We start from the raw sequence: 26,048 nt of genomic DNA, 5'->3' as shown, positions 1-26,048 counted from the left end.
CAGAGAGATGGTGAATTGGGAAAAGGATCAAGTCAGTCAGGGCAGGCAGGGACAAAGTAGTGAACGAAGTAAATTACACTGCATTTATTTCAATGCAAGAGGCTGAACAGGGAGGGCACATGAACACAGAGCATGGTTAGGAACATGGAACTGAGATGTCATAGCAATTACTGAGAGGTGACTTAGGGATGGAGGTCTGGCAGCTTAACATTCCAAGATACAAATGCAATAAGAAGGATAGAAAGGGGGAGGCAAGTGAGGAGAGGGAATGACATTTTTGATAAGGGATAACATTACGGCCATACTTAGGGAGAATATTCCTGGGAATATGTCAGAGGAAGTTATTTGGGCGGAACTGAGAAATAAGAAAATACGATAAGATGATTATCATATCAGGATTATACTGTTGATCCCCACCACCATCACCACAATGGTCAGTAGGAAATTGAGAAACAAATTTGAAAGGAGATCTTGGTTATCTGTAAGAATATTAGGGTAGTAATGGTTGAGGATTTTAACTTTCCAAACATAGACTGATATTGCCAGTGTTAAGGGTTTAGATGGAGAGGAATTTGTTAAGTATACAAGACAATTTTCTGATTCAGTGTGTAGATGTACCTACTAGAGAAGTTGCAAAACTTGACCTACTCTTGGGAAGTAAGGCAGGACAGGTGATTGAGGTGTCAGTGAGGGAGCACTTTGGGGCCAGTGACCATAATTCTATTTCTTTTAAAATTGTGATGGAAAAGGATAGACAGGATCTAAAAGTTGAAGTTCTAAATTGGAAGAAGGCTAATTTTGATGGTACTAGGCAAAAACTTTCAAAAGCTGATTGGGGGCAGATGTTTGCAGGTAAAGGGATGGCTGGAAAATGGGAAGCTTTCACAAATGAGATAATGCGAGTCTAGAGATGGTATATTCCTGTTAGGGTGAAAGGAAAGGCTGGTAAATGTAGGGAATGCTGGATGATGAAAGAAATTGAGGGTTTGGTCAAGAAAAATGAGGAAGAATATGTCAGGTATAGAAAGCAGAGGTTGAGTGAATCCTTAGAAGAATATAAAGGTACTAAGAGTATACTTAAAAGGGAATCAGGACGGCAAAAAGGGGACATGAGATAGCTTTGGCAAAAAGGGTTAAGGAGAATCCAAAGGGATTTTACAGATACATTAAGGACAAAAGGGTAACTAGGGAGAGAATAGGGCCCCTCAAAGATCAGCAAGGCAGCCTTTATGTGGAGATGGGGCAGATACTAAATGAGTATCTTGCATCATTGCAGAAGGACATGCAAGATACAGAATGGGGAAACAGGTGGTGACATCTTGAAAAATATCCATATTACAGAGGAGGATGTTCTGGATATCCTAAAATGCACAAAAGTGGATAAATCCCTAGGATCTGATCAGTTGTACCCGAGAACTCTGTGGGAAGCTAAGGAAGTGATTGCTGGGCCCCTTGCTGAGATATTTGTCTCATTGATAGTCACAGGTGAGATGCAGGAAGACTGGAGGTTGGCTAACATGGTGCCACTATTTAAGAAAGGTGGTAAGGAAAAGCCAGGGAACTATAGACTGGTGAGCCTGATATCAGTGTGGGCAAGTTGTTAGAGGGAATCCTGAGGAACAGGATTTGCGTGTTTTCAGAAAGGCAAGAACTGATTAGGGATAGTCAACATGGCTTTGTGCATGGGAAATCATGTCTCACTAACTTGACTGAACTTTTTGAAGAAGTAACAAAGTGGATAGATGAGGAAAAGTGGTGAATGTGATAAATATGAACTTCAGTAAGGCATTCGACAAGGTTCCTCTTGGTAGACTGATTCGCAAGGTTAGAACTCATAGAATACAGGGACAACTAGCCATTTGGATACAGAACTGGCTCAAAGGTAGAAGACAGAGGGTGGTGCTGGAGAGTTGCTTTTCAGACTGGAGGCCTGTGACCAGTGATATGCCACAAAGATCGATGCTGGGTCCACAGCTTTTCGTAATTTATATAAATGATTTGGATGTCAGCATAACAGGTATATTTAGTAAGTTTGCAGATGACACCAAAATTGGAGGTGCAGTGGAGAGCGAAGGTTACCTCAAAGTACAATGGAATTTTTATCAGATGGACCAATGGGCCAAGGAGTGGGAAATGGAATTTAATTTCGATAAATGTGAGGTGCTTCACTTTAGAAAGACAAATCAGAGCAGGACTTACATATTTCATGGTAAGGTCCTGGGGAGTGTTGCTGAACAAAGATACTTTGGAGTGCAGGTTCATAGCTCCTTGAAAGTGGAGTCGCAGGCAGATAGGATAGTGAAAATGGCATTCAGTATGCTTTCCTTTATTGGTCATAGCATTGAGGATAGGAGCTAGGAGGTCATGTCGCGGTTGTACAGGTTATTGATTAGGCCACTTTTGGAATATTGTGTGGAATTCTAGTCTCCCTGCTATAGGAAAAATGTTGTTAAACTTGAATGGGTTCAGAAAAGATTTACAAGGATGGTGCCAGGATTAGAGGATTTGAGCTTTAGGGAGAGGCTGGGATTGTTTTCCCCGGAGTGTTGTATGCTGAGGGATGACCTTACAGAGGTGTATAAAATCACAAGGGGCATGGATAGGATGATTAAATAAGGTCTTATCTCTGGGATGGGCATGGGGGGGGGGGGGGGGGGGGGGGGGGTAGTGCAGACTTAGAGAGTAAGATTTAAAAGGGATCTAAGGAGCAACTTTTTCATGCAAAGCATGGTGCGTGTATGGAATGAGCTGACAGAGAAAGTGGTGGAGGCTGGTACGATTACAACATTTAAAAGAGATTTGGATGAGTACATGAATAGTAAGGGTTTAGAGGAAAATGGGTAAAGTACTGAAAAAATGGGACTAGATTAATCTAGTCAGCATGGTGAGTTGGAACAAAGGGTTTGGTTCCGTGCTATACATCTCTATTACTCTACCTTAAAAGTGATATGGTAAAATAAAATTGATAAATCTCAGTGTAACAATTTTTCCAGATCAAGAAATTAGTTCTCCATTCTGGTCCTGCTTTTGAGTTAATTGAGCCATCTCTTAAGTATTTGCACAGGTTCAGCATTGCATATCAGTGTTAAACAATCAGATAGAAGGGATAATTCAAGGCGGAAGCCTTCATACATGGTCATTTGCCCTCCCAGATAACTGGACCACTCTGACAAGTTCAGCAAGAAAAATTCAGAAAGCTAGGGATGTCAACATCGAACTTCCAGTTAACTCTCAAACTGCTCCGCTTTTCCAGTCAACTTGATCCTCCCATGACCTAGCTTGAGCTTTGCAGTTTTAATCTTCTCATCCTCATTAGCATTCACATTTTCAAGCAAGGAAAGTTGTCTGCGCTTCAAGTGATGCGTGTTAAAATGGCTGCCACAGTTTGCACACTAAAGTAGAAGTCACATGACTATGGCATGTAAGATAGGACAGTCACAATAGCAATTCTCTAAACATCCTGCTTTTCATAAAAGATACAAAATTATGTGTATGCTTTATTATTTTCAGTTTGAAGTTAAGCAAGATAGATGACAAATAAAATTATTTATTAAAATAAGTAGTTTCTAGTCAGTTCTTCTTTTGTCAGTCTTTGAAAATAAATTACAGACATTGTCTTCAAATCATGTAGATCTCCTAATAGTGTTTCTTCTAGTAAATGCTTGTTCTAAGAGTTCTGCCTTCTTTGGAGAGTGTCATTCCCCTGGAGGGTGCTGTTGCTGTGATAACTGATGTTCTATTTCTGTTACTGGATAACTGTGGTCCTCCGGAACCGATGGTCACTTCATCCTCTGTGTTGATGGCAAGATCACGTCTTTCTGATCTGCTGCTTCTTCAATTCCTAGTTAACAACACTTCCTTTCTGACTCCTCCTGACTGAGGTTTTCAAAAGCCAACCAACTATCTGGGAGGGTAAAAGAAAATGTCTGAAGTCATTACTGATTCGCTAGTTGTCTGAAGTATCTGTGATTGCAGCAGTATATCTGGCCATTTGTATTCACTGCATGTGATTGAGGTGAGAATAGCTCTACACAGTTCCCAAGTTTCTACATGGGTGTTTTCTTTTCGAGAGAGCTAAGCATTTGCAATCTGACTGGCTCTCCAAAGCCCAGCTCTTGCAATGACTTGGTGGTTTTATCAAAGTGAAATTGGGCTTGCTGTCATTTCATGTTGAAGTTGTTACTCACACCTTCTGGCTTCAGTAGTTTTGTTTTGTGATTGCTACAGCAGTCTTTCTGTGATCTATTTTCCAAGTTGGTGTATTTCATCTATGCTATTGAACCTATGCTCGATTTGTTTCTGACCTCTTTGGCAATTTTCACAGCCTTCCCATTTGAGTGGGGGTAAATGTGGAGCTGAAGAATGGTGATGAAAATCCTTTACGAAATGACTGAATTCTTCACTTGAAACTCGAGGGTCATTATCATGCATCACAACGTCTGGAAGCCGTAAAGACCAGATTGTGCCACTGTCTCAAAAGCAGTGGCTGATGTCAGTTGGTCTAACACCCAGTATTCAGAATGATAGTTGATAGTCAGATCCTCAGTGTATGAGAGTTCAATTGATCTGAGAATGTATCATGAGTGGCTCTTAAGCTTGCTTAGTTTGGTATTCATTACAATTAGCTGAAAATGTGTTGCTGGTCAAAGCACAGCAGGTTAGGCAGCATCCAAGGAACAGGAAATTCGACGTTTCGGGCCAGAGCCCTTCATCAGGAATGAGGAGAGTGTGCCAGGCAGGCTAAGATAAAAGGTAGGGAGGAGGGACTTGGGGGAGGGGCGATGGAGATGTGATAGGTGGAAGGAGGTCAAGGTGAGGGTGATAGGCCGAAGTGGGGTGGGGGCGGAGAGGTCAGGAAGAAGATTGCAGGTTAGGAGGGCGGTGCTGAGTTGAGGGAACCGACTGAGACCACACCTCCTCCCTTACTTCTCTCCAAGGTCCCAAGGGATCCTTCCATATCCACCACAAATTCACCTGCACCACCACACACATCATCTATTGCGTCCGCTGCACCCGATGTGGCCTCCTCTATATTGGGGAGACGGGCCACCTACTTGCGGAATGCTTCAGGGAACACCTCTGGGACGCCTGGACCAACCAACCCAACCACCCCGTGGCTCAACACTTTAACTCTCCCTCCCACTCCACCGAAGACATGCAGGTCCTTGGACTCCTCCATTGGCAGAAGATAACAACACGACGGTTGGAGGAAGAGCGCCTCATCTTCTGCCTGGGAACCCTCCAACCACAAGGAATGAACTCAGATTTCTCCAGTTTCCTCATTTCCCCTCCCCCACCTTGTCTCAGTCGGTTCCCTCAACTCAGCACCGCCCTCCTAACCTGCAATCTTCTTCCTGACCTTTCCGCCCCCACCCCACTCTGGCCTATCACCCTCACCTTGACCTCCTTCCACCTATCACATCTCCATCGCCCCTCCCCCAAGTCCCTCCTCCCTACCTTTTATCTTAGCCTGCCTGGCACACTCTCCTCATTCCTGATGAAGGGCTCTGGCCCGAAACGTCAAATTTCCTGTTCCTTGGATGCTGCCTAACCTGCTGTGCTTTGACCAGCAACACATTTTCAGCTCTGATCTCCAGCATCTGCAGACCTCACTTTTTACTATTCATTACAATTCCTAGACTGATTAAAGTGATCCTTAATCCATTGCTCAGTTCTACCCAGTACAGCACTTTTTTGCCTTCCACAGACAGAACCCGTGCTCTTGATGACTTGCATGGATGTGCTTCATATTCTCTTTGTTCATCTCTTCAGGGGTAACTACTCTCTTTCCTTTGCACAAGATGCCATTCAGGGCAATCCTTTTATCTCTGTATGTCCAATGTCTTTTAAAACAACAGGCATCTCTTTGCTGTTTCAGGTCATCTTTTCAATACTGATCCCTAGCAGAGTTGCATTCTGTTAAGTGTTTTTTGTTAAATTTGAGTAAGACTTGTCTTTCAGATTCAATCTCTCTGTTGGGTCACTGAATTCCAGAACGTGTTGAGCTGTTGCTTTTCATTGAATCTGGATGATTTTACACTTTGTCATAGAATTCTCACCTTTAATCACTGGAGTGCTCCTCCTGATAGTACACCAGTAATGCATTTCTGTTTCCCTAACTTGTATGTCACATTCAGACATTGTCCCTGCAAATGAAGGAGCATTTTTAACAGGTGCTCTACAGCAGATGGAAGCAGTTTGATGAAGATTTTAGTGGTCAAACTCTGCTGTCATTTTGGCTGTCCCAAACAGACATTGACTAAAATGCCCACAAGGAAAGAAACTAGCCAAGCACTCTTTTTCCTGTCTCGGCATAGCATCATTTTAGTTGTATTAATGACCTGGATGCAAATGCATCTGGTTTTCCCCAATACATAATGGTAGCTCTGTCTTATCTCACTGGAATCACACTGCAGGGTGACTTTAATATTGAAATAATAGCATCACAGCATTGCCGTGTCATCACTAGTTGTCTGACATTAGTGAAAGCTGTTGCTTCTTCTGTGCATACCTTTAGCAGTAACCTTGCCAAGTTGTTGACATTCTGGCAATAAATTAAGCAAGAAATTTGCAAAATAGTTGATAGTCCAATGAATCCTCACAGCATTTTTATACCTGCTGGGTTGGTGTATCTTCTTTTTTACTCACATGCAATGTAGGCATCTCTGGCTAGGCCAGCATTTATTGCCCATCCCTAATTACCCACAGGGCAGTTAAGAATCAACCACATGTAGGATAGACCAGGTAAAGATGACAGATTTCCTTCCCTAAAAGACACTAGTGAACAAGATTGTTTTTTCTGACAATCAACAATCATTTCATGATCATTGTTAGACCCTTAATTCCAGATTCTTTATTGAATTCAAATTCCACCATTTGTTATGGTGGGATTTGAACCAGGTCCCCTGAACATCAGCTGAGTTTCTGGATTAATAGTCTAGAAATAATACCATTAGGTCCCTGGCTTCCCTTTGCCTTCCCTATAGCTCTCATCTTATTAGGATCCAGGCAAAGGCATTTTGCTGTCTGCACATGGCTTAAATACTTGACTTCAGACACCCTCAACTGTACCTTTCTCTTGCTCAGCTTCAGATTCATCTGGCAAGCTTTGTCTATCCATCACTCCAGATTCCGATCATGGTCTGCTATGGCTTCTTCCATTGTGTCTTTATATCCATAGGCGAGCAGATAACCTACAGTAGCTTCCATTTCAGGAAGATCAGTGACCATCTTGTGCTGTCAACATTGATACTCTTCGGGAACAGTTGAAATGCCAAATAGCATCTATCTCACACGTGGTGTCTGGAGCGTAGTTAGAAAGCTGTAACTCTCATCTAGCTTCACTTGTCAGTAACCATCCTCTGTATTGATAGTAATGAGAACCTTTGCTTTGGAAAGTTGTCGCAAACTTTCTTTTTAGGTTGACATAAGATAATGAGATCTCTTCAAAAGCTTCACTGAGATCCTTTGATCTATGCATACATTTAGCTGCCCAAGTATTTTTTACAGTTATCATGCTTCTAATCCAATCTGTAGGGGTTGTCACTTTCTGATTACTCCCTTCTTTTCCAGCATTATCTTGTCTTTTAATTTTCATTTTCCTTAATTTGGTGCTTTCATTCAGCCTGAAAAGTGCCTAGCAAATTGCAAAATCTAATCTGTTGCCTATTAGTCTGCACTGTCAATAGATGATGTGAGAGTTAGTTATGTGAGAGGGCAGACAGACGGTCATGCCAGGATCCCTTTGCTTAAGACAATTCTATCCCTGATGAGATCATCTATTAGTTGTCGGTAGTTTGCAACTGAAGGATTGGGAAACCACTGACTCATAAACTCGACTTGGTTGCCCTCAGGAATCACAGGGGAGTTTTGTAAATTCATTAACTGCAGCATATTTTGCTTCTGCTGTTGCTGGGAGATTGTGTAACTGGGATGGTCTGAGGTATATGCTGTTCTGTCTAAATAAGCATTCAAATTGGTGCAAATGTATCAAACAGCTTGAACTTTCAATTGTTCCAGGTTATTAATGTTAAGGAGTAACAAAAACAATTCAAAAGATACCAATAAGCTTTATCCCTACAATCTTAAATACAGGTGTATTGCAACTAAATGGGATGAGAATGAGATTGAGCGAGCTCTTAGTTTGATTATGAAATCTTTTTATATGAATTAACTGTTTTCAATTGCTATGTGTTGACTGGCAGTGTTGTGGTTGTACAGTAATCTACACACTAAAAAACGTTCAATTGTGCTTTGTATACCACAAGTGTGGGACACTAACCACTAGGGATACTTTCATCTCTAACAGTTTATTGCTTGCAGAGTTTATTCTTTGGGATTACATTCCTGCTCTTCCCTCTTCCCCGCCCCCACCAAGCCAAAAACCCTCCACTCCCCAAAACACAATTCAGCCCGTACCCCGTATCCCCTCCCCCCTCCCCCGAGCCCTGTAACTAATTCTGTCAAATTCTAAAAGCAGAGCCTCAACATATGTCACAATGACGTACTTACGTACGAATATCACAATACATGTACTCACTTAAAGAAGGAACTAAAAGCAGGAACATGTCCTTCTTGCTGGTATCTTATAGATTAGCCCCAGATTGCACTGCTCTCACTGAATTATGGTCTTCTACTGTTTTGCTTTGGTACTGGAAATTTAAGCTTGGTATGTGATATAGAATTCAAATATTGTAATTGAATCTGATCAACAGAAATTTAAAATTGAAAAGGGAATTCTTTTCAATTAAACCACAGGACTTGTTAACCTATCTTCCATATTTATAATAGAATCATAGAGATGTACAATACAGAAACAGTCTACGTGACCAGGTATCCTAAATTAATCTATCCTATTTGCCCGCATTTGGCCCATATCCCCCAAAACCCTTCCTATTCATATACCCATCCAGATGCCCTTTAAATGTTGTAATTGTTCCAGTCTCCACCACTTTCTCTGGCAGCTCATTCCACACATGCACCACCCTTTGCATGAAAATATTGCCCCTTAAGTCCCTTTTAAATCTTTCCCCTCAACTTAAATCTATGCCCTCTAGTTCTGGACTCCTCCACCCCAGGATAAAGACTTTGTCGATTGACCTTATCCATGCCTTTCATGATCTTAGAAACCTTAACAAGGTTATTCTGCAACCTCTAATGCCCCAGGAAAATAGACCGCAGTCTATTCAGCCTCTCCCTATCATTCAAACTCTCCAACCCTGGTGGACAGAAGTAAAATCATGATTAAAAATAATGTTTCAATTCCAACTGTTTTCAATCATGCCAGTAGCATTTGAGTTATTTGGTTCCTTTCATTATGTTTTAAAGTTACTCAAGATTGGCAACACATGCTGAGGTACAGATTCACAGGCCTTGACTAACCTAGCGCAATTTTCTGTTCCTTAAGTTGCAAACAGCGAGACAAATGTGGACAGATTCACAAATCTTGGAAATCACAGTGGTTACATCTTATCCTATTTAGTTTTTCATCCTCCTGTTAGTTACCAGTGGAAGACACTAAGCAGTCCCTATTATCAAAGTCACAAACTCAATAGAAAGTAGTGCTGGAACCTGGAATCTCATGGTTGTTATAACTTAACTGCACATCAAATATGCCACAAAGCAAAGGGTGTAGTTTGCTTTTGCTTGTTTGGTAAACTATGTACTTGAAAACAAAAGCTCTTACTAAGTTAGGAATGCAGAATGTCGAGAAAAGTTTTAAGCAAAATTAAATACAATACATAACCTTGCTGGCATCATTGAAAACGGATAACTGCATGGATCTCTGGAAATCCTGCTCCAGAACCGACTGCAGGCATTCGTCCAACCACCTCGCTGCATCATGAAATGGCAAAATAACAGACTGGAAATCAAAGGAAACAAAGTAATCAATACATGAAGCAGCATATTCCAAATAGCACCTCCAATTAGCAGGATGTGATCGGTGTATACAAGCAAAGATAGCACATTCAGAATTAACATATGGGTTAGTGATAGCATTGAATGGAATAAAATCAAACCAAATCATTGCTTACGACAAAAGTAGTCCAAAATACACTACTGTTCTACCATTTGTCTTTGTTGTGTTTGTAAATGACTTGCATTAGAAACTGAAGGATAACGATGTGAAGACATGACACAACATGGGGATTTCACCCTTCTTCTCTGGAAATAGGAACTAATCACAGAACAAAAGAAAACACATAGGATTGATTTGAGACATTTCCTCAAGTTCAGTTACAAACTGCCAGTAATAGAAACCTAGAATGACGTTCAACTGGCATCTCCTTGTCGGTGATGGAGCAGAAAATGAGCTAATTCTACACATGTGTGGGTAGAACTGGATAATTGGAATATAAATGTTGAAAAATAAGATTAAATTAGGAATCAGAGATGGAATTTTTATTTTTTTTAAAAAACTTTAAATCCTTTGAAAGACAATGTTCAGTCGCTGCTATATATAAACATTGATTTGCGGCATGTTGATGTATTCACACATGCAAGACCTGGGAAGCACCTGAGTTCAATCTCAGGTCACTTGAGCTAATTATTGTGAGCATAAGCAACAGTCGTTATTCTGCATTGAGCTTTAATGTCCGTAAGGAAATTCAATAATATCCATCCCGAGAAGAATATCTTCAATTTTCTTTGTAACACTACAGGCCAGGCATATTAGAATGGCTGATCAAACTTGGATGTTTATATGAAATGTTTTTTTTAAGTTGTCATTTGAAAGAAGAAGATTCAGTTCCCTTTCAGAAAGCAAATGGGCGAATATTGAGTGAGAACAAGGTTGGACTCAGCTCTTCACACACTTCAATCTCACATAATGAATAATGAATTACCAATGTACTGGACAGTTCTGTATTTCTGGAATCATTTGATTTCAGGGTATTGCCCACAAGAGACAATTATGACACAACATAGGGTTAAATATGTTGTGCACACAAATACAGTCCATTCAGCCCAGGCAGTCAATATTCGTGTTTCTGTTCTAGTCAAAACTCTTCCCACGTTTTCTCATCTTAATCAACCATCATGACTCTATTCTCAACTTCCACAAATGCTTATAATCAGAAGCAAATTAATGTCACCCATCCAATACATTATTGGAGAATGGACAATATAACTTCTGGGTAGATGCACCCAAGTCATGTTAAGTTGTATTTGAATGGCTTTAAGTCTCTGTGATGCAGGTACAACCTTAAGTACCCAGATGTCCATTCAATTTCACACTTGGAAGTATCCACATTATGTCCCTCCAACTGTTAACAAATAGATGGATTTTCAGTTAACTGTGAGTCCAAGTTTCAAGTTGCACAATTTTCAATTATTTCAGCAAAAGTAACTGTTAGAATATGTTTTCAAGTCCATGACACAGGAACTGGCACATTTCTTAGCAAAGTTATTTTTGCACAATTTCACACATTTTGCCACAGTCATTTCTGAAGGTTAGATATTACAGCTGTTATCAGTCTCAGTTTTACGCAGAGTCACTGAGTGATGAATCACTCAATTGCTATCTTGCACGCCAGTGTTGAGCCAGACCTCGACTAGAGAACTTGTCACACACATCTCTTTCTGTTGTCAAGCTTCTCTACAATATTCACTTTTAAACCTATGAATGAATCTTTAACCTCCTGGCCAAAAGGATCAGTTTAAACTCTGAAAGGTTAACCCAGGAATTGAACAGATTTTATATACATCATTCACAGCTTTAAAAAGCCACAGTGCCAAGTGGTGAGCCTAAACAACCATGGGTTTGCTCCCACTACACCAGTGACATCAATTCCAAATTTCCAGGAACTGGCAAATCAAGTTTATGTAGTGGAAAATCTAAGTTATAAAGAAATTGACAAGCAAATTGAATTCAGATTCCTATAGAGAGTGCAACTGGGAAGCTGCCAAAAGGTTTTCATTTATCTAATAGCTCAACTGCCAATGCAGCAAACAATATTCTGGTCTGATCTACAAAAGCCTTAAAGTCAACCTGATTTTCATCTGTTGATGAGATTGTTTTTACACATTTGCAGTGGTGGAAAGAAAAAAAATAAACATTCTATTTAAACACAACACAATCTTGAAATTTCATCCATCAATGTTCTGGGGACATGGGTTCAAATCCCACCATGGCAGGTGGTGAATTTTGAATCCAATAAAAATATCAAATTAATAATTAGCCTAATGGTGACCACAATTGTCTGGTTCACGAACGTCATTTCGGGAAGGAGTTCTGTTGTCCTTAACTGCAATGGCCTACATGTGATTCCAGACCCACAGCAATATGGTTAACTCTTCACTGCCCTCTGAAAAAGCCCTTGCATGCCACTTGGATCAAGGGACAACAGGGAATGAATAATATCGGGATTGAATTATAGATCCCCTAATAGTCAGAGGGAAATTGAGAAACAAATTTATAAGGAGATCTCAGTTGTCTGAAAGATAGTGGTCATGGTTGGGGATTTTAACTTCCCAAACATGGACTGGGACTGCTATTGTGTTAAGGGTTTAGATGAAGAGGAGTTTGTTAAGTGTGTACAGGAAACCTTTCTGATTCAATACATGGATTTACCTACTGAAGGCGCAAAACTTGACCTACTCTTGGAAATCAGGCAGGACAGGTGACTGAGGTGTCAGCGAGGGAGCACTTTGGGGCCAGTGACCATAATTCTATTACTTTTAAAATAATGATGGAAAAGGATAGACCAGATGTAAAAGTTGAAGTTCTAAATTGATGGAGGACTAATTTTGACGGTATTAGACAAGAACTTTCAAAAGCTGATTGGGGGTAGATGGTCACAGGTAAAGGGTCGGCTGGAAAATGGGAAGCCTTCAAAAATGAGATAAGACTCCAGCGACAGTATGTTCTTGTTAGGGTGAAAGGAAAGGCTGGAAGTTGTAGGAAATACTGGATGACAAAAGAAGTTGAGAGTTTGGTTAAGAAAAAGCAGTACTGGACCCAGCACCAATCCTTGTGGCACTCCACTGGTCACAGGCCTCCAGTTTGATAAACAACCCTCTACCACCACCCTCTGCTTTCTACCTTTGAGCCAGTTCTGTATCCAGATGACTAGTTCTCCCTGTATTCCATGAGATCTAACCTTGTTAACCAATCTTGCATGAAGAACCTTGTCGAATGCCTTACTGAAGTCCATATAGATCACATCTACCGCTCTGCCCTAATCAATCCTCTTGGTTATTTCTTCAAAAATCTCAAGTTTGTGAGACATGATTTCCCATGCACAAAGCCATGTTGGCTATCCCTAACCAGTCCTTGCCTTTCCAAATACATGTACATCCTGTCCCTCAAGATTCCCCCAACAACTTGCCCATCACTAATGTCAGGCTTACTGGTCTATAGTTCCCTGGTTTGTCCTTACCACCTTTCTTAAACAGTGACACCACGTTAGCCAACCTCGAGTCTTCCTGCACCTCACCTGTGACTATCAATGAGACAAATATCTTAGCAAGGGGCCCAGCAAACACTGCCCTAGCTTCCCACAAGTTCTCAGGTACACCTGGGGATTTATCTGCTTTTATGTGTTTCAAGACATCCAGCACTTCCTCCTTCATAATATGGACATTTTTCAAGATGTCACCATCTATTTCCCTACAGTCTATATCTTCCATATCCTTTTCCGCAGTAAACGCTGATGCAAAATACTCATTTAGTATCTCCCCCACCTTCTGCGGTTCCGCACAAAGGCTGCCTTGCTGATCTTTGAGGAGCCCTATTCTCTCCCTAATTACACTTTTGTCCTTAATGTATTTGTAAAAACCCTTTGCATTCTCCTTAACCCTATTTGCCAAAGCTATCTCATGTCCCCTTTTTGCCCTCCTGATTTCCCTCTTAAGTATACTCCTATTGCCTTTATACTCTTTTCAGGATTCATTGGACCAAAAGGTTTGTTTCCGTGCTGTACATTTCTACAATTCTATGACTCTAAATGCTGACCCAATCAGTGACCCCCATGTCCCATGAATGAATTCAAAATCCTGAGCAAATTGTGTTATTATATGGAGGTTTCCATTTGTGAAATGGAACGGGTATGTTGGCATTCAAGCTCCCACCACAAGTACCAAGGCCTCAAGCCGTTCAAACAATTTAAAAAGAAGTGTTCTAGTAAATATAACACATCAGCAGTTCAAGGCCATACAAGGTTTACTGTTAACATTGGGTTGACACTGTATAAAAAACAAGAGGATGGAAGGGAGAAGGGACAGATCATGACAGTCTCATGTATTTTCTGATGGAATAGTTTACTCTGAAACGGAGGAATCTGGGAACGGATCATGTCAGTTGCTGACTCAAGCCGATCACAAATATTGAGAAGATTCTCAGAACTTGAGTTCCTTTCTCATTCGTCTGTTCTTCCTTGCCAAGGACATCACAGCTCATATCAGCCACAGCTTTGCGACAGTGCGACAGTGTGACACTATGCCAGAAGCTCAGGAGTATAAACCTCACTCTACAGTCCTCTTCATAACCCATTCCAGTAAAGAACACAGCTGAAGTGTTCCATTGTTGAAAGTACCATGTCTCAGACCCTTCGAACTGCGGGCAAATATCCCACAGCATTATCATGAAGAAAGGCAGGAGGTGTCTTCCCAATGACCAATATTTCTCTCTTAATCATTAAAGCCGACTATCTGGTCATTGTCGTTTGTGGGTTCTTGTATGCAAATGGGCTGGGACATTGCTGACCTGGCAATATTAACTAGAATTCAGGAATTACTGATTGGCTGCAAACGACTTAAGGATGTCATAAAAGGGACTATGTAAATTTAAACAGGATTCAAAATGCACAGTTACACAGTATACCCAAGTCCCTTTCCCTTAACGTCATGCCACAATGCCCTGTATCATACCTCACTGGAACAGAAAATTCAACCCTACAGCTCCAGGGCCAATTATATTTTGGCCCAAAGACATGTGACAAAACCAGCAATTGGTTACAGCCCTAAAGAGGTTGAAGTACTGGCATGTGTGTAATTTGGAGATTTCTGAAACGCAGATCTGGAAGTATTTGGGTCCATGAAAATCATATGCGTTACGACCAAATAGCTCCTAAAAGATCAATGTATGAAAACGTGTAAATTCACTCCAGCTGCTAAACATACCACGTCGCATAAGTAATCTTCCCTCTCACAATCTAATCTGTGCTGCTCACTGCTTCCTGACGGTGAAGCGCATCTGCGCTTTGCTAGGTTGGAATCAGCCGAATCTTCGCCCCCGGTTTCACTGGGCTTACTCCGAGCTGGCACGCAAATTGCTGACATTTGAATAAGATCTGTTTAAAAAGAAACACACATGTGAGGCCTACACCGAAACTAGAACTGCCCTCAAATGATCTGTTGGCATTCAAGGCAGCAAATCGTTCCCTGTTGAAGGGTTGCACGCAACAATTCATGTGGTTGAGAGATTGAATAGAGAGCTGTATGCAAACGGAGATGCTCCGCTCCACCCTGACCAGGTGAAATTAACCTGATGGAACACAGAGTATCCACAAACTCGCTACATGTCTCATTCCCCGCCTCCTTCCCACCGTGATTGGTGGAAACCCCAGAAGTGAAAACGTTTGCAATCGCTGGTTGCTGATTGGTCCGTAAAGTTGCAAATCATTCCACGCCCCACGCCTCTTGTGTCCAACGAGACAGCGAGTATCTGAACGTCAAAAATTTAAAACAGCATCATTGAAACTGAAACATATTCTTTGATTATTTCATTCGACTTACCTCAGCTTTGTTGCAGCCAAATGGTGACTGCTTTCTAAAAGTAAAGGCTGTTGATCTTTGAAATTGACTGGAGCGAGCATCTTTGGATACTCTCTCCACAGAACTCCTGAGTACAGAATTCTCAGTCCTTGTCCCACCAGGTTTGACAATATGAAATCTAATCACCAATTCGTGAGTGACAGTTCCTTTTCCATAGATACCAGATAAATGCATATGGAATATTACAATATCCGAGCAATTGCTCGTCAGGTCCTGGTTGGGCAACAGGAAAATTTTTTCATGTATATTTCACTTTTTAAAAAGCGACAAAGCTGCAACATGTAATTCTGATACAAGATCATCAACGTGAAAAGTTAACTTCTTCATCTTGATACAGAGGAGCAAGTGCTGGATGTCTTGAAATGCATAAAGGATGGATAAATTCCCAGGACCTGATCAGGTGTACCCGAGAACTCTGTGGGAAGCTGGAGAAGTGATTGCTGGGCCCCTTGCTGAGATATTTGGATCATCGATAGTCACAGGTGAGGTGCCGGAAGACTGGAGGTTGGCTAACGTGATGCCACTGTTTAAGAAGGGTGGTAAGGAAAATAAGACCAGTGAGCCTGACCTTGGTGGTGGGCAAGTTGCTGGAGGGAATCCTGAGGGACAGGATGGACATGTATTTGGAAAGGCAAGGACTGATTAGGGATAGTCAACATGGCTTTGTGTGTGGGAAATCATGCCTCACAAACTTGATTGAGTTTTTGAGGAAGTAACAAAGAGGATTGATGAGGGCAGAGCAGTAGATGTAATCTATATGGACTTCAGTAAGGCGTTCGACAAGGTTCCCCATGGGAGACTGATTAGCAAAGTTAGATTTCATGGAATACAGGGAGAACTAGCCATTTGGATACAGAACTGGGTCGAAGGTAGAAGACAGAGGGTGGTGGTGGAGGGTAGTTTTTCAGACTGAAGGCTTGTGCCACAAGGATCAGTGCTGGGTCCACTACTTTTTGTCATTTATATAAACATAGGAGGTATAGTTAGTAAGTTTGCAGGTGACACCAAAATTGGAAGTGTAGTGGACAGCAAAGAAGATTACCTCAGATTACAACAATATCTTGACCAGATGGTCCAATGGGCTGAGAAGTGGTAGATGGTGTTTAATTCAGATAAATGTGAGGTGCTGCATTTTGGGAAAGCAAGTCAGAACAGGACTTATACACTTAATGGTGAGGTCCTAGGGAGTGTTGCTAAACAAAGAGACCTTGGAGTGCAGGTTCATAATGGAGTTGCAGGTAGATAGGATAGTGAAGAAGGTGTTTGGTACGCTTTCCTTTATTGGTCAGAGTATTGAGTACAGGAGTTGGGAGGTCATGTTGCAGCTGTACAGGATATTGGTTAGGCCACTGTTGGAATATTGCATGCAATTCTGGTCTCTTCCTGTCGGAAAGATATTGTGAAACTTGAAAGGGTTCAGAAAAGATTTACAAGGATGTTGCCAGGGTTGGAGGATTTGAGCTATAGGGAGAGGCTGAACAGGCTGGGGCCGTTTTCCCTGGAGCGTCGGAGACTGAGGGATGACCTAATAGAGGTTTACCAAATTATGAGGGGCATGGAGAGGGTAAATAGACAAAGTCTTTTCCCTGGGATGGGGGAGTCCAGAACTGGAGGGCATAGGTTTAGGGTGAGAGGGGAAAGATATAAAAGGGACCTAAGTGACAACATTTTCATGCAGAGGATGGTGTATGCATGGAATGTGCTGCCGGAAGAAGTGGTGGAGGCTGGTATAATTGCAACATTTAAAAGGCATCTGGATGGGTATATGAATAAGAAAAAATTTAGAGGGACATGGGCCAAGTTTTGGCAAATGGGATTAGATCAAGTTAGGATATCTGGTCAGCATGAACTAGTTGGTCTGAAGTGTCTGTTTCTGTGCTGTACATCTCTATGACTCTGTGACCTGTTTCCAGAATTTTTATTGGCATCCTAAATTTGTTCTGAATTTAATGCATTTGAGCTTGAGTGAAAAATGATGCAGAGTCGAAGAGTGTGGTCCTCGAAAAACACAGCCAGTCAGGCAGCATCCAAGGAGAAGGGGAATCGCCGTTTTGAGCATAATGAGAAGCCTCATTCCTGAGAGAGGGCTCACGCTCAAAATGTCAATTCTCCTGCTCCTCAGATGCTACCTGACCAGTTGTGCTTTTAGAGCACCACACTCTTCAACTCTGGTCTTCAGCATCTGCAGTTCTCACTTTCTCCTTCCTGAAGAGTGACGCAGAAGGGGATTCTCAAAATCTTCCCAAGAAAGAAGTGGAGGCTGGCTGATTGAAGTTATTCAAGGTTGAGTTAGATAAACAAGGATGTGAAGGTTTATTGGTCAGACAGAAAGCTGGAGTTGAGCCCACATCCAGATTAGCTGCAATCTTTCTGGATAGCTTACTCCAGCTTCTGTACTCCTGTATTACACCAGCACTTGCTGTGGAGGGGGGTGGACTGATTCACAGAGTTCCCTAGAAATGTTTGTTTGAGACATAGGCATTGTTAGCATGGCCAGCATTTGTTGCTCTTTCATAATTTGTGCCATTTCAGGTCAATGACCTTTCATCAGATTGGAAAGTATTGAAGGTGTTAGATGCTTTAAGTAAGTACAAAGGAAGGATTAGTGGAAGGGAGCAGTTGGTGGGAGAACAAAGTGATGATTGGTGATGTGATGGAAGGTAGGAGAGTTTAAATGGCAAAAGGGATGATGGTACAAGGCAAAAGAAGGTCAAACTAGAATAATGACAAAGCAAAGCTGGGCCTAGGGGAGTAGGATATGGAAAGCAAATTCATCACCTACAAACAAAATAAAACCAGCTCAAAGTTTTTTATTAAATTGGCAGCAGAAATGATCTGAAATTGTTAAACTCAGGAGTGAGCCTGGGAAGTGGTAATGTACATGATTGAGAGAAGTAGTGGGGTACTCTGTGTTGAGACTAGATTAGATCCCCTACAATATGGAAACAGGCCCTTTAGCCCAACAAGTCCACCATGAGTATCAGAAGAGTAACCCACTCTCCTATCCTATATTTACCCTTGACTAATGCACCTCACACTATAGGCAATTTACCAATTCACCTAACCTGCACATTTTTGTGATTGTGGGAGGAAACTGGAGCACCCGGAGGAAACCCATGCAGACACAGGGGAATGTGCAAACTCCACACAGACAATCGCCCAAGGCAGGAATTGAAACTGGGTCCCTGGTGCTGTGAGGCAGCAATGCTAACCACTGAGCCACCTTTCTGGCGTAGACCAAGCTCTTCAAACATAGGGATCTTGTGCCAACACTGCACCTCACTCATCCCCAGGAAGTGGTATCAAGAACAAAAGAGTCTAGTTCTCCTAGCCCCTTGACACATCCTGACGGGCCTTGCAGCTGCAAACTCCTCCTGTGCTGGAGGTTTTTCAGCTTTGGTGGTAGTTTGTTGCAGCTCCTGGGCTTGCTAGTGCATCTGCTCCATCTCCATCTACCTTCACTTTCTAAGTCAAGTCAGCCACTGCGAAGAATATCCCAAATGTAGCTGGATCCATCATTGCTGCTAGCATTGACCAGCAGTGGAACATAAGGAACAAAGGAGATTCTTAGCATGGATAGAGTCAGACTGATGTACCCTGCCAATGATGGTTGCCCACACTCCTTCATCCCAGTCCCACATCAAGCATGAAAGTTCTTATTACAGACAATAACATGTAATTTGAATATCTACAATGCAGTTGAAAAGGAATTCATTTCTGTGCTGCACAGCATCATTGGAAGTCACTCAAGAACTCTGTTTGTTGTGGCCAATATCCATTTCTCTTAAAATTAGTTGCAATAAGCTTTATTAAGATGTCCTGTGCAATTTATCGAAACAAATGTGATGGTGGACATTGCTTGTGACCAGCATTTGCACCCCAACTGAAGTTTGGCAATGCTCATTGTTATATTGATCGGTCCTCCATGGAGGCCACAATGATGGTCACTGTCTATAACCACTTCCTCCTATCACTGTCCCCATAGCCTTCCATGTGCCCTCCCATTCTCCACCTCCTTCCCACTTATTTCTCCTGTCACCATTCTAGTTCCCTCCTTAATTCATGCATCTGCCTCTTCCCATCAATACTGAATCCTCTCAATGTACAGCACTCCTTTCTTCCCCAATTTCCTTGCGAAATCTCCACCCCTCAACGTATAGCCAACCAAGATGGACGACTTTCCTGCCTCTGACTAACTTTGATGGACAGTCCCAGGTAATGACTAAGCAGAATCTTGACCACTCTCTTTGCATTTCCAGACACCATTTCCATGACTGTTTGCAATGACTCTGTAGGACTGATCGTAGCCCAGTACCTGTACTGTAGTTGGACATATCCCCAAATCATGACTGGCCCAAATGGACTACTGACTCTTGGTCAAGTTTCTAGACTCTGCTCTTGACTGACTCCATCAAAACCCCTTGACTGAAAGCAACCCCTCTGACCCAACCCAGGATCACCCCCATGTCACTTCAGATATGACCACTTGACTGACTGCTCCTGCCCCACTGAACTCATCTCTGCATACCTCGACACGGTTCTGTCCCCCTTAGTCCAAGAACTCCCCACCTACGTTCGTGACACCACCCACGCCCTCCACCTCCTCCATGATTTTCGCTTCCCCAGTCCCCAACGCCTTATCTTCACCATGGACATCCAGTCCCTGTACACCTCCATCCCCCATCACGAAGGACTCAAAGCCCTCCGCTTTTTCCTTTCCCGCCGTACCAACCACTACCCTTCCACTGACACCCTCCTTCGACTGACTGAACTGGTCCTCACCCTGAACAACTTCTTTTTCCAATCCTCCCACTTCCTCCAAACCAAAGGAGTAGCCATGGGCACCCGCATGGGCCCCAGCTATGCCTTCCTCTTTGTAGGATATGTAGAACAGTCCATCTTCCGCAGCTACACTGGCAGTTATTAGATGCAGCCAAGGTCCTACTAACTTTGGGGAAATTTGGCAGTAGACCATTTGTAGCAATTTTCTGATAGAACTTATTGAGCTTGTTAAGAAGCAGTAGTTTAGATATCATACATTATTTAGAAAGTACTGTGAGACATGAGACCATTTCACAAATCCTACAGAATGGAAGAGCGGGGTGATGGTTTTGGAATGGTAGAATATTCATCCCAAATGTCGTGCAATCTTTGGCAGTAACAATCTTTGTTCTTCCCTCAGGCTGTTGTAGAGGAACCTCTTGTCCTTTCCCAGGAAGAAGGTGGCTTGTTCCTCTCTATATCCTTCTCTCTGCCCATCTATTTGTATACATTATTTTGGGTCTGGTGGCCTAACTTGTGTCTAAGACTTGTCTAAACCCTCTCAGTTAATAACTACGGGCAGCTGCTCATGATGCCAGGATGACCATTGTCCCCTTGTCCACCTACATTTGTAGGTTAATTTTTATTCCTTCTAAGAACAAAACATTCTTAATTTCCTAAGCACTGCTTTCATGGTGCCCATTAAATCACAGGATATACTAAACATAGAATACTAAAAGCACTAATTTTTAAAGCATTCCTCATTTCCAACAGTCCTGACACGATGGTGCTGATTGTCCAAGGTGGAGATCCAGAGTTGCCAGAAATTGATATAGTAAACCATTTGGTTCACCTTCACCTATTCATCAATAATTTCCAGAAGTCCCACCTGACATTGTGTAAACTGCGGATCATAAAACAGTATCCAAGATACTTTAATGATTTCATGTGTTTTTGTTCCCCCTAGTCTCTCTGGAAGTCTATTTGGCCACTCTTTGTGCAGGAAAAGAAACAGATGTTCATTCTAAACTTACCTTTCACTAATTTGAACCAGTGACCTTCTTCTGCTGCCACAACATGTTGAAGGTAATATTCCCATTTACCTTTTACATTTCGGTAACAATCATGGATGTCGTTAAGATGCCTAATCTTTGTACAGAAAAATATTATGCTTTCTTCGTAACTTAGAATAAGAATGATAAGTATCTATCTTATGGCCGTTCTGTGCATAATGTCATTGTTTGCAAGACTCCCTGTTTTTCCATGACCAGAACTTGGCCCAGCGCTGAATGTGTGTTTGGCCAGACCACTACCCAGTTTACTTTGATTTATATTCCATTGCTATTACAATATCGTGCAACATTTGTTTGATTTTAATGATTGCTGCTCTGCATTGGCTGGGTATGTGGTCTTTCAGCCTGCAAAGACTCTCAGATGACCTATAGATTCCTCCCTATTTTAATATTCTTCAAGGACTAACAGGTCTCACTTAATTATTTTTCTTCCTACACATTACTGTGAAGAGAACGATAAGACTGTTTATGATAGTTTCTATACAACCTTTAGGAATCCTTTGAAGTAACTGAAATGTTTTCATACAGACTTGAATCTAAAATACAAGGAAGCATTTGTCATGTGTTGCCAAGGATTGTTATACTATGTTTATGATTAATATTTTCTTACTATTCACATTTAAAAAGATCATCCCTACAATTAGATGATCCTATAGTCATTCAAAACTCTTGACTCATTTTCTATTATGGTCACAGACTTGCATATCAGGTTTATAAAAAAAACTTCAGTTTACTTTGTGTAAACTGTGCATCAGAAAACAGTATCCATTTCGTACATAGTTGATAAATTCCTACCAACAAAATGGTTGCGTTAGTAATTATTTTTTCTAGTCCTCGTCAACATTTCATATGTAGGCAACAAGGCAACACGCTTGCCCTGGAGGATGGTGCAATGTTGTGGAAGGATTCACATTCGATTAAACCATGCCCCAATTCTCTTTCCATTGCCAGAATCATGCATTTACCTCCCAATAAGCTTGGTGGATGCTCGGGTAGTTATTCCCCTCAGATGGCAAATTATAATGAGAAGGGCTATTCACAATCACTGAACTTGAGAAACCAAGGGCTCAGAGCCAGGACTCCATCAAGTGGATCCATCTGGGATGCTCCAGGATCCTGCAACATCTTGTTGCAAGGGCGCAGCACGGTGGCTCAGTGGTGAGCACTGCTGCCTCACAGCACCAGGGAACAGGGTTCAATTCCCACCTTGGGTGACTGTCTGTGTGGAGTTTGCACATTCTCCCCGTGTCTGCGTGGGTTTACTCCGGATACTCCGGTTTCATCCCACAGTCCAAAGATGTGCAGGTCAGGTGAATTGGCTATGCTAAATTGCCCATAGTGTTAGGTGCATTAGTCAGAGGGAATGGGTCTGGGTGAGTTACTCTTCGGAGGGTCGGTGTTGACTTGTTAGGCCCAAGGGCCTGTTTCCATACTGTAAATAATCTAATCTAATCTTAATCAGAGGCTATCACCAGACGTGGGCTCAATGACAAATGCCCCATGCCGAGGGTTACTGAGACAAATAGAGCAGAGGGATCTCTGTTGAATGCCCACTACATTCAACACATGCTGCTCTTCATCTTCAAATTGTACATAGCTATTAGAAATAGTAATCATATATCACCAATTGATGAAAACATTAAGAACTGCTGATTTAGTGTAATTGAAAAAGAGCTAAACAACATAAAGCAACATTTGATTATGGAATAAATGCATTGCCTGTAGACACAGATTCAACTGTGACTTCAGAAGGATGAGCGTCTGAAGGGAGGTCATTTGCAGGGCTTTGAGAAAAGAGCCAGGGTGAGACTAGCTAATTTGTTCTTCTAGAGAGCAGCAATGACCAGACAGAATGAAGGGCCTCCTTCTGACTGTAGTGATTGCATGTTGTTTTTCTGTGATAACCATCTGCATTGCGGATTAAAATTGCGATGCCTTGCATGTAACATCATTGAATTGATCCTAAACGATGGTCCTCTCATGTTGTAACTTACACTTAGTCAGAGAAGATGGTGGGAAGTTATCACAATGTAATGACTGATATTGAATGTCAGTTACACTTTTGACAGTTGTCAAAAAGAGATAATATCAATTGACATCCATTCTACTCCACTCTGGCGAATGATGTAAGTGGTGAATGACATATTTCTGATCCCACATCACGTGGTTTACTATATTTCCAGATATCAGAATTACTCAGTGAAGAAAGTGAGAATTGAGCCTGAAGAAAATTAATCTACCAGAATAAGTTAAAAAAAGACTTAGATTTAGAAAGCATATTTAACAACCTCAGATGGCCCAAAGTCCTTTATAGATAATAGAATGGTTTTGAAGTATAGTCACTGTTGAAATGTGGGAATAATGGAAGCCAATTCATGCAGAGCAAGGTCTAGTAGACAACAATGCGAAAATGACCAGTGATATTGACTGAAGGATGTATATTGATAGGGCACAGGTGATAATTCTTAAGCCCTTGTTTGAAATGGAGCATTTTGCATCCACCTTTGAGAACAGGATCTCATCCATAAATAACTTTTTTTATAGTGAACCATTGGAGTATCAATCTGTATTTCAATGATCAAGTCCACGAGTAGAATTAACGTTTGGCTGGGCAGTGAGAGTGCCCCTAATAGCGCCACAGTGTAAGTGGATGATAGAAAACCTGTTTTTGACTGGGCCGTTAGATGAATTGTTTTTTCTATTGCCAGTTTGGAGAAAGGCAAGACAGATGGCTTTGCGCCCCAGATACAATTAAAATGTATGCCAGCTCTCTGCATTTCCTGTCTGTTATATCACATATCTTTTGATGCAGTTCAGGTGTCACACTTTTGAGATCAGTATTTTGTAGGCTTGTGTTTCATATTCATAAAAGAGGAATAAGTCAGAGCTCAACGGATGGGTGATATAGAAGTAAATATTAAGTGGCTAGAAAACTAATGGTGGAAAGTGCCAGGCATGTGTGAAAGCAATGATCAGGAATGAGTGGGGAGAGTAGCTCCAAAATGTTCCGACATTATGTTCCCATTCTGAATTTTCTGCTGATGCAACTTTACAGGTGGAAGCAAGAATTATAAATCATAAATTATTTAGCTCAGTGTAAACTACTTATTATTACTCATAGAAGTTAGTGTTATTACAAAAGCAAACGTGCTCCTTTAGGCGCCTACTCCCATGTCGCACAGTTGAATTTGATGAACTTGGGTGGAACATCAAGCGTTGGGTTAAGCTTTACTAATCATTTCTCTGCGAATGGCCCAAATACTCCCTCTTGGCTGCTGTCCATATCAATCAGAGCAAACCCCTCCCTCATCGTTTTGGCTCCAGAAACATTAAGGTGTGCCAAGGCTTAAGTGTCACCTGGAGAAAATCCTGCAAAAAGCTGCATGTGATTGACTTTTTTTAATGAGACTCTGTAAGCAATGACATTCAGGTGATTTTCACAGTAACATACAAAAATATGTAAGGCTTATTTATTTATTCTTAGTGAATAAATTAAATGTTTGCACACTGTACCAAGAACAATCAATTTCCTTTAAGTATTCTTTTTTTCTGATTTTTTTTTCTGAAAATCTTTTGTTTTCAAGGATATTGGAATTGCAACGACTCTGTTGGATTTATGGTTTAGTAACAGGTTATTCAGCCCAATAGATTTATGTCAGTATCTAGTCTATGCATAAACCTCCTCCAACAGATTATCATCTTGTCTTGTCAGCACTAATCTTCCAAACCAGTGATTTACACCACCTACAAGGGCAACAGATGAATGGGAACACCACCTCAAATTCTCCTCCAAACCATGTGGCATACCAAGTGGAGCTGAACCATTGTTCCCTTACTGTCACACGGTCACAATTCTAAAATTCACTCGATATCAGCACCCTGGGAGTAATGCATCTGAGGATTGCAATGGTTCGTGAAGGCAGCTCACTGACACCTTCTTTGGGCTAAATAAGGATGGGCAATAAAAACTGCAACACCCAGTTCCTGTCAACTGAGTTTTTAAAAATGCTTCCATTCACTTCCTCCCTTGTTTTGCCTATTGAGCTCCCACTTAAATATATCCATGCTCTTTGCCTCAGATGCTCCCTGTGGTGCCACATTGCTAATCATATCCTTACTAAATATAATCTAAATTCCTTAGTGACTATTTTATATTTATAACCTTGATCTTTGCTCTCCTCTGCAAAAGGAAACAATGCTTTTTCTACTCTATGGGATAGGATAGGTCTTGATGGGTTGAATGGTCTGCTTCAGTGCTGTACTTACTTTGTGAATTTGTTGTATCATGTCTCTCCAGTTTGTTGTATGTCTCACAGAAGTCTCATCATCTCATCTCAGAAAGTAATAACTAGGGTCGTGAGTTTAACCCGAGGGTCACCATGCTTCAGGTAAGGGGTGAGTTTGAGAAAGAGTGTCCTTTATTGGTAACCTCAGCCAGTG

General features: G+C 41.5%; 1 protein-coding gene and 1 long non-coding RNA gene across 2 annotated transcripts in view; one reads left to right on the top strand and one right to left on the bottom strand.

The window, feature by feature from the left end:
• Positions 1-15,529, bottom strand: part of b3gntl1 (UDP-GlcNAc:betaGal beta-1,3-N-acetylglucosaminyltransferase-like 1) — a 338,080-nt gene extending 322,551 nt beyond the window's left edge. The window contains exons 1-3 of the mRNA XM_060844592.1: positions 15,485-15,529; positions 15,121-15,290; positions 9,746-9,862 (exon numbers count right to left, since the gene is read on the bottom strand). Coding sequence (XP_060700575.1) covers positions 9,746-9,862; positions 15,121-15,290; positions 15,485-15,527 — 330 coding nt within the window. The 5' untranslated portion in view covers positions 15,528-15,529. The remainder of the gene's footprint in view (positions 1-9,745; positions 9,863-15,120; positions 15,291-15,484) is intronic.
• Positions 15,530-15,748: 219 nt separating this feature from the next.
• LOC132827846 (uncharacterized) overlaps positions 15,749-26,048 on the top strand; it is a 30,924-nt gene continuing 20,624 nt past the window's right edge. The window contains exons 1-2 of the long non-coding RNA XR_009646052.1: positions 15,749-16,256; positions 21,503-21,621. This is a non-coding gene — a long non-coding RNA (uncharacterized LOC132827846). The remainder of the gene's footprint in view (positions 16,257-21,502; positions 21,622-26,048) is intronic.

Source organism: Hemiscyllium ocellatum, chromosome 25, assembly GCF_020745735.1.
Source record: "Hemiscyllium ocellatum isolate sHemOce1 chromosome 25, sHemOce1.pat.X.cur, whole genome shotgun sequence".
NCBI lineage: Eukaryota > Metazoa > Chordata > Chondrichthyes > Orectolobiformes > Hemiscylliidae > Hemiscyllium > Hemiscyllium ocellatum.
Note: the sequence above shows the minus strand (reverse complement) of the source record. Positions and strands in the feature narration are given on the sequence as shown.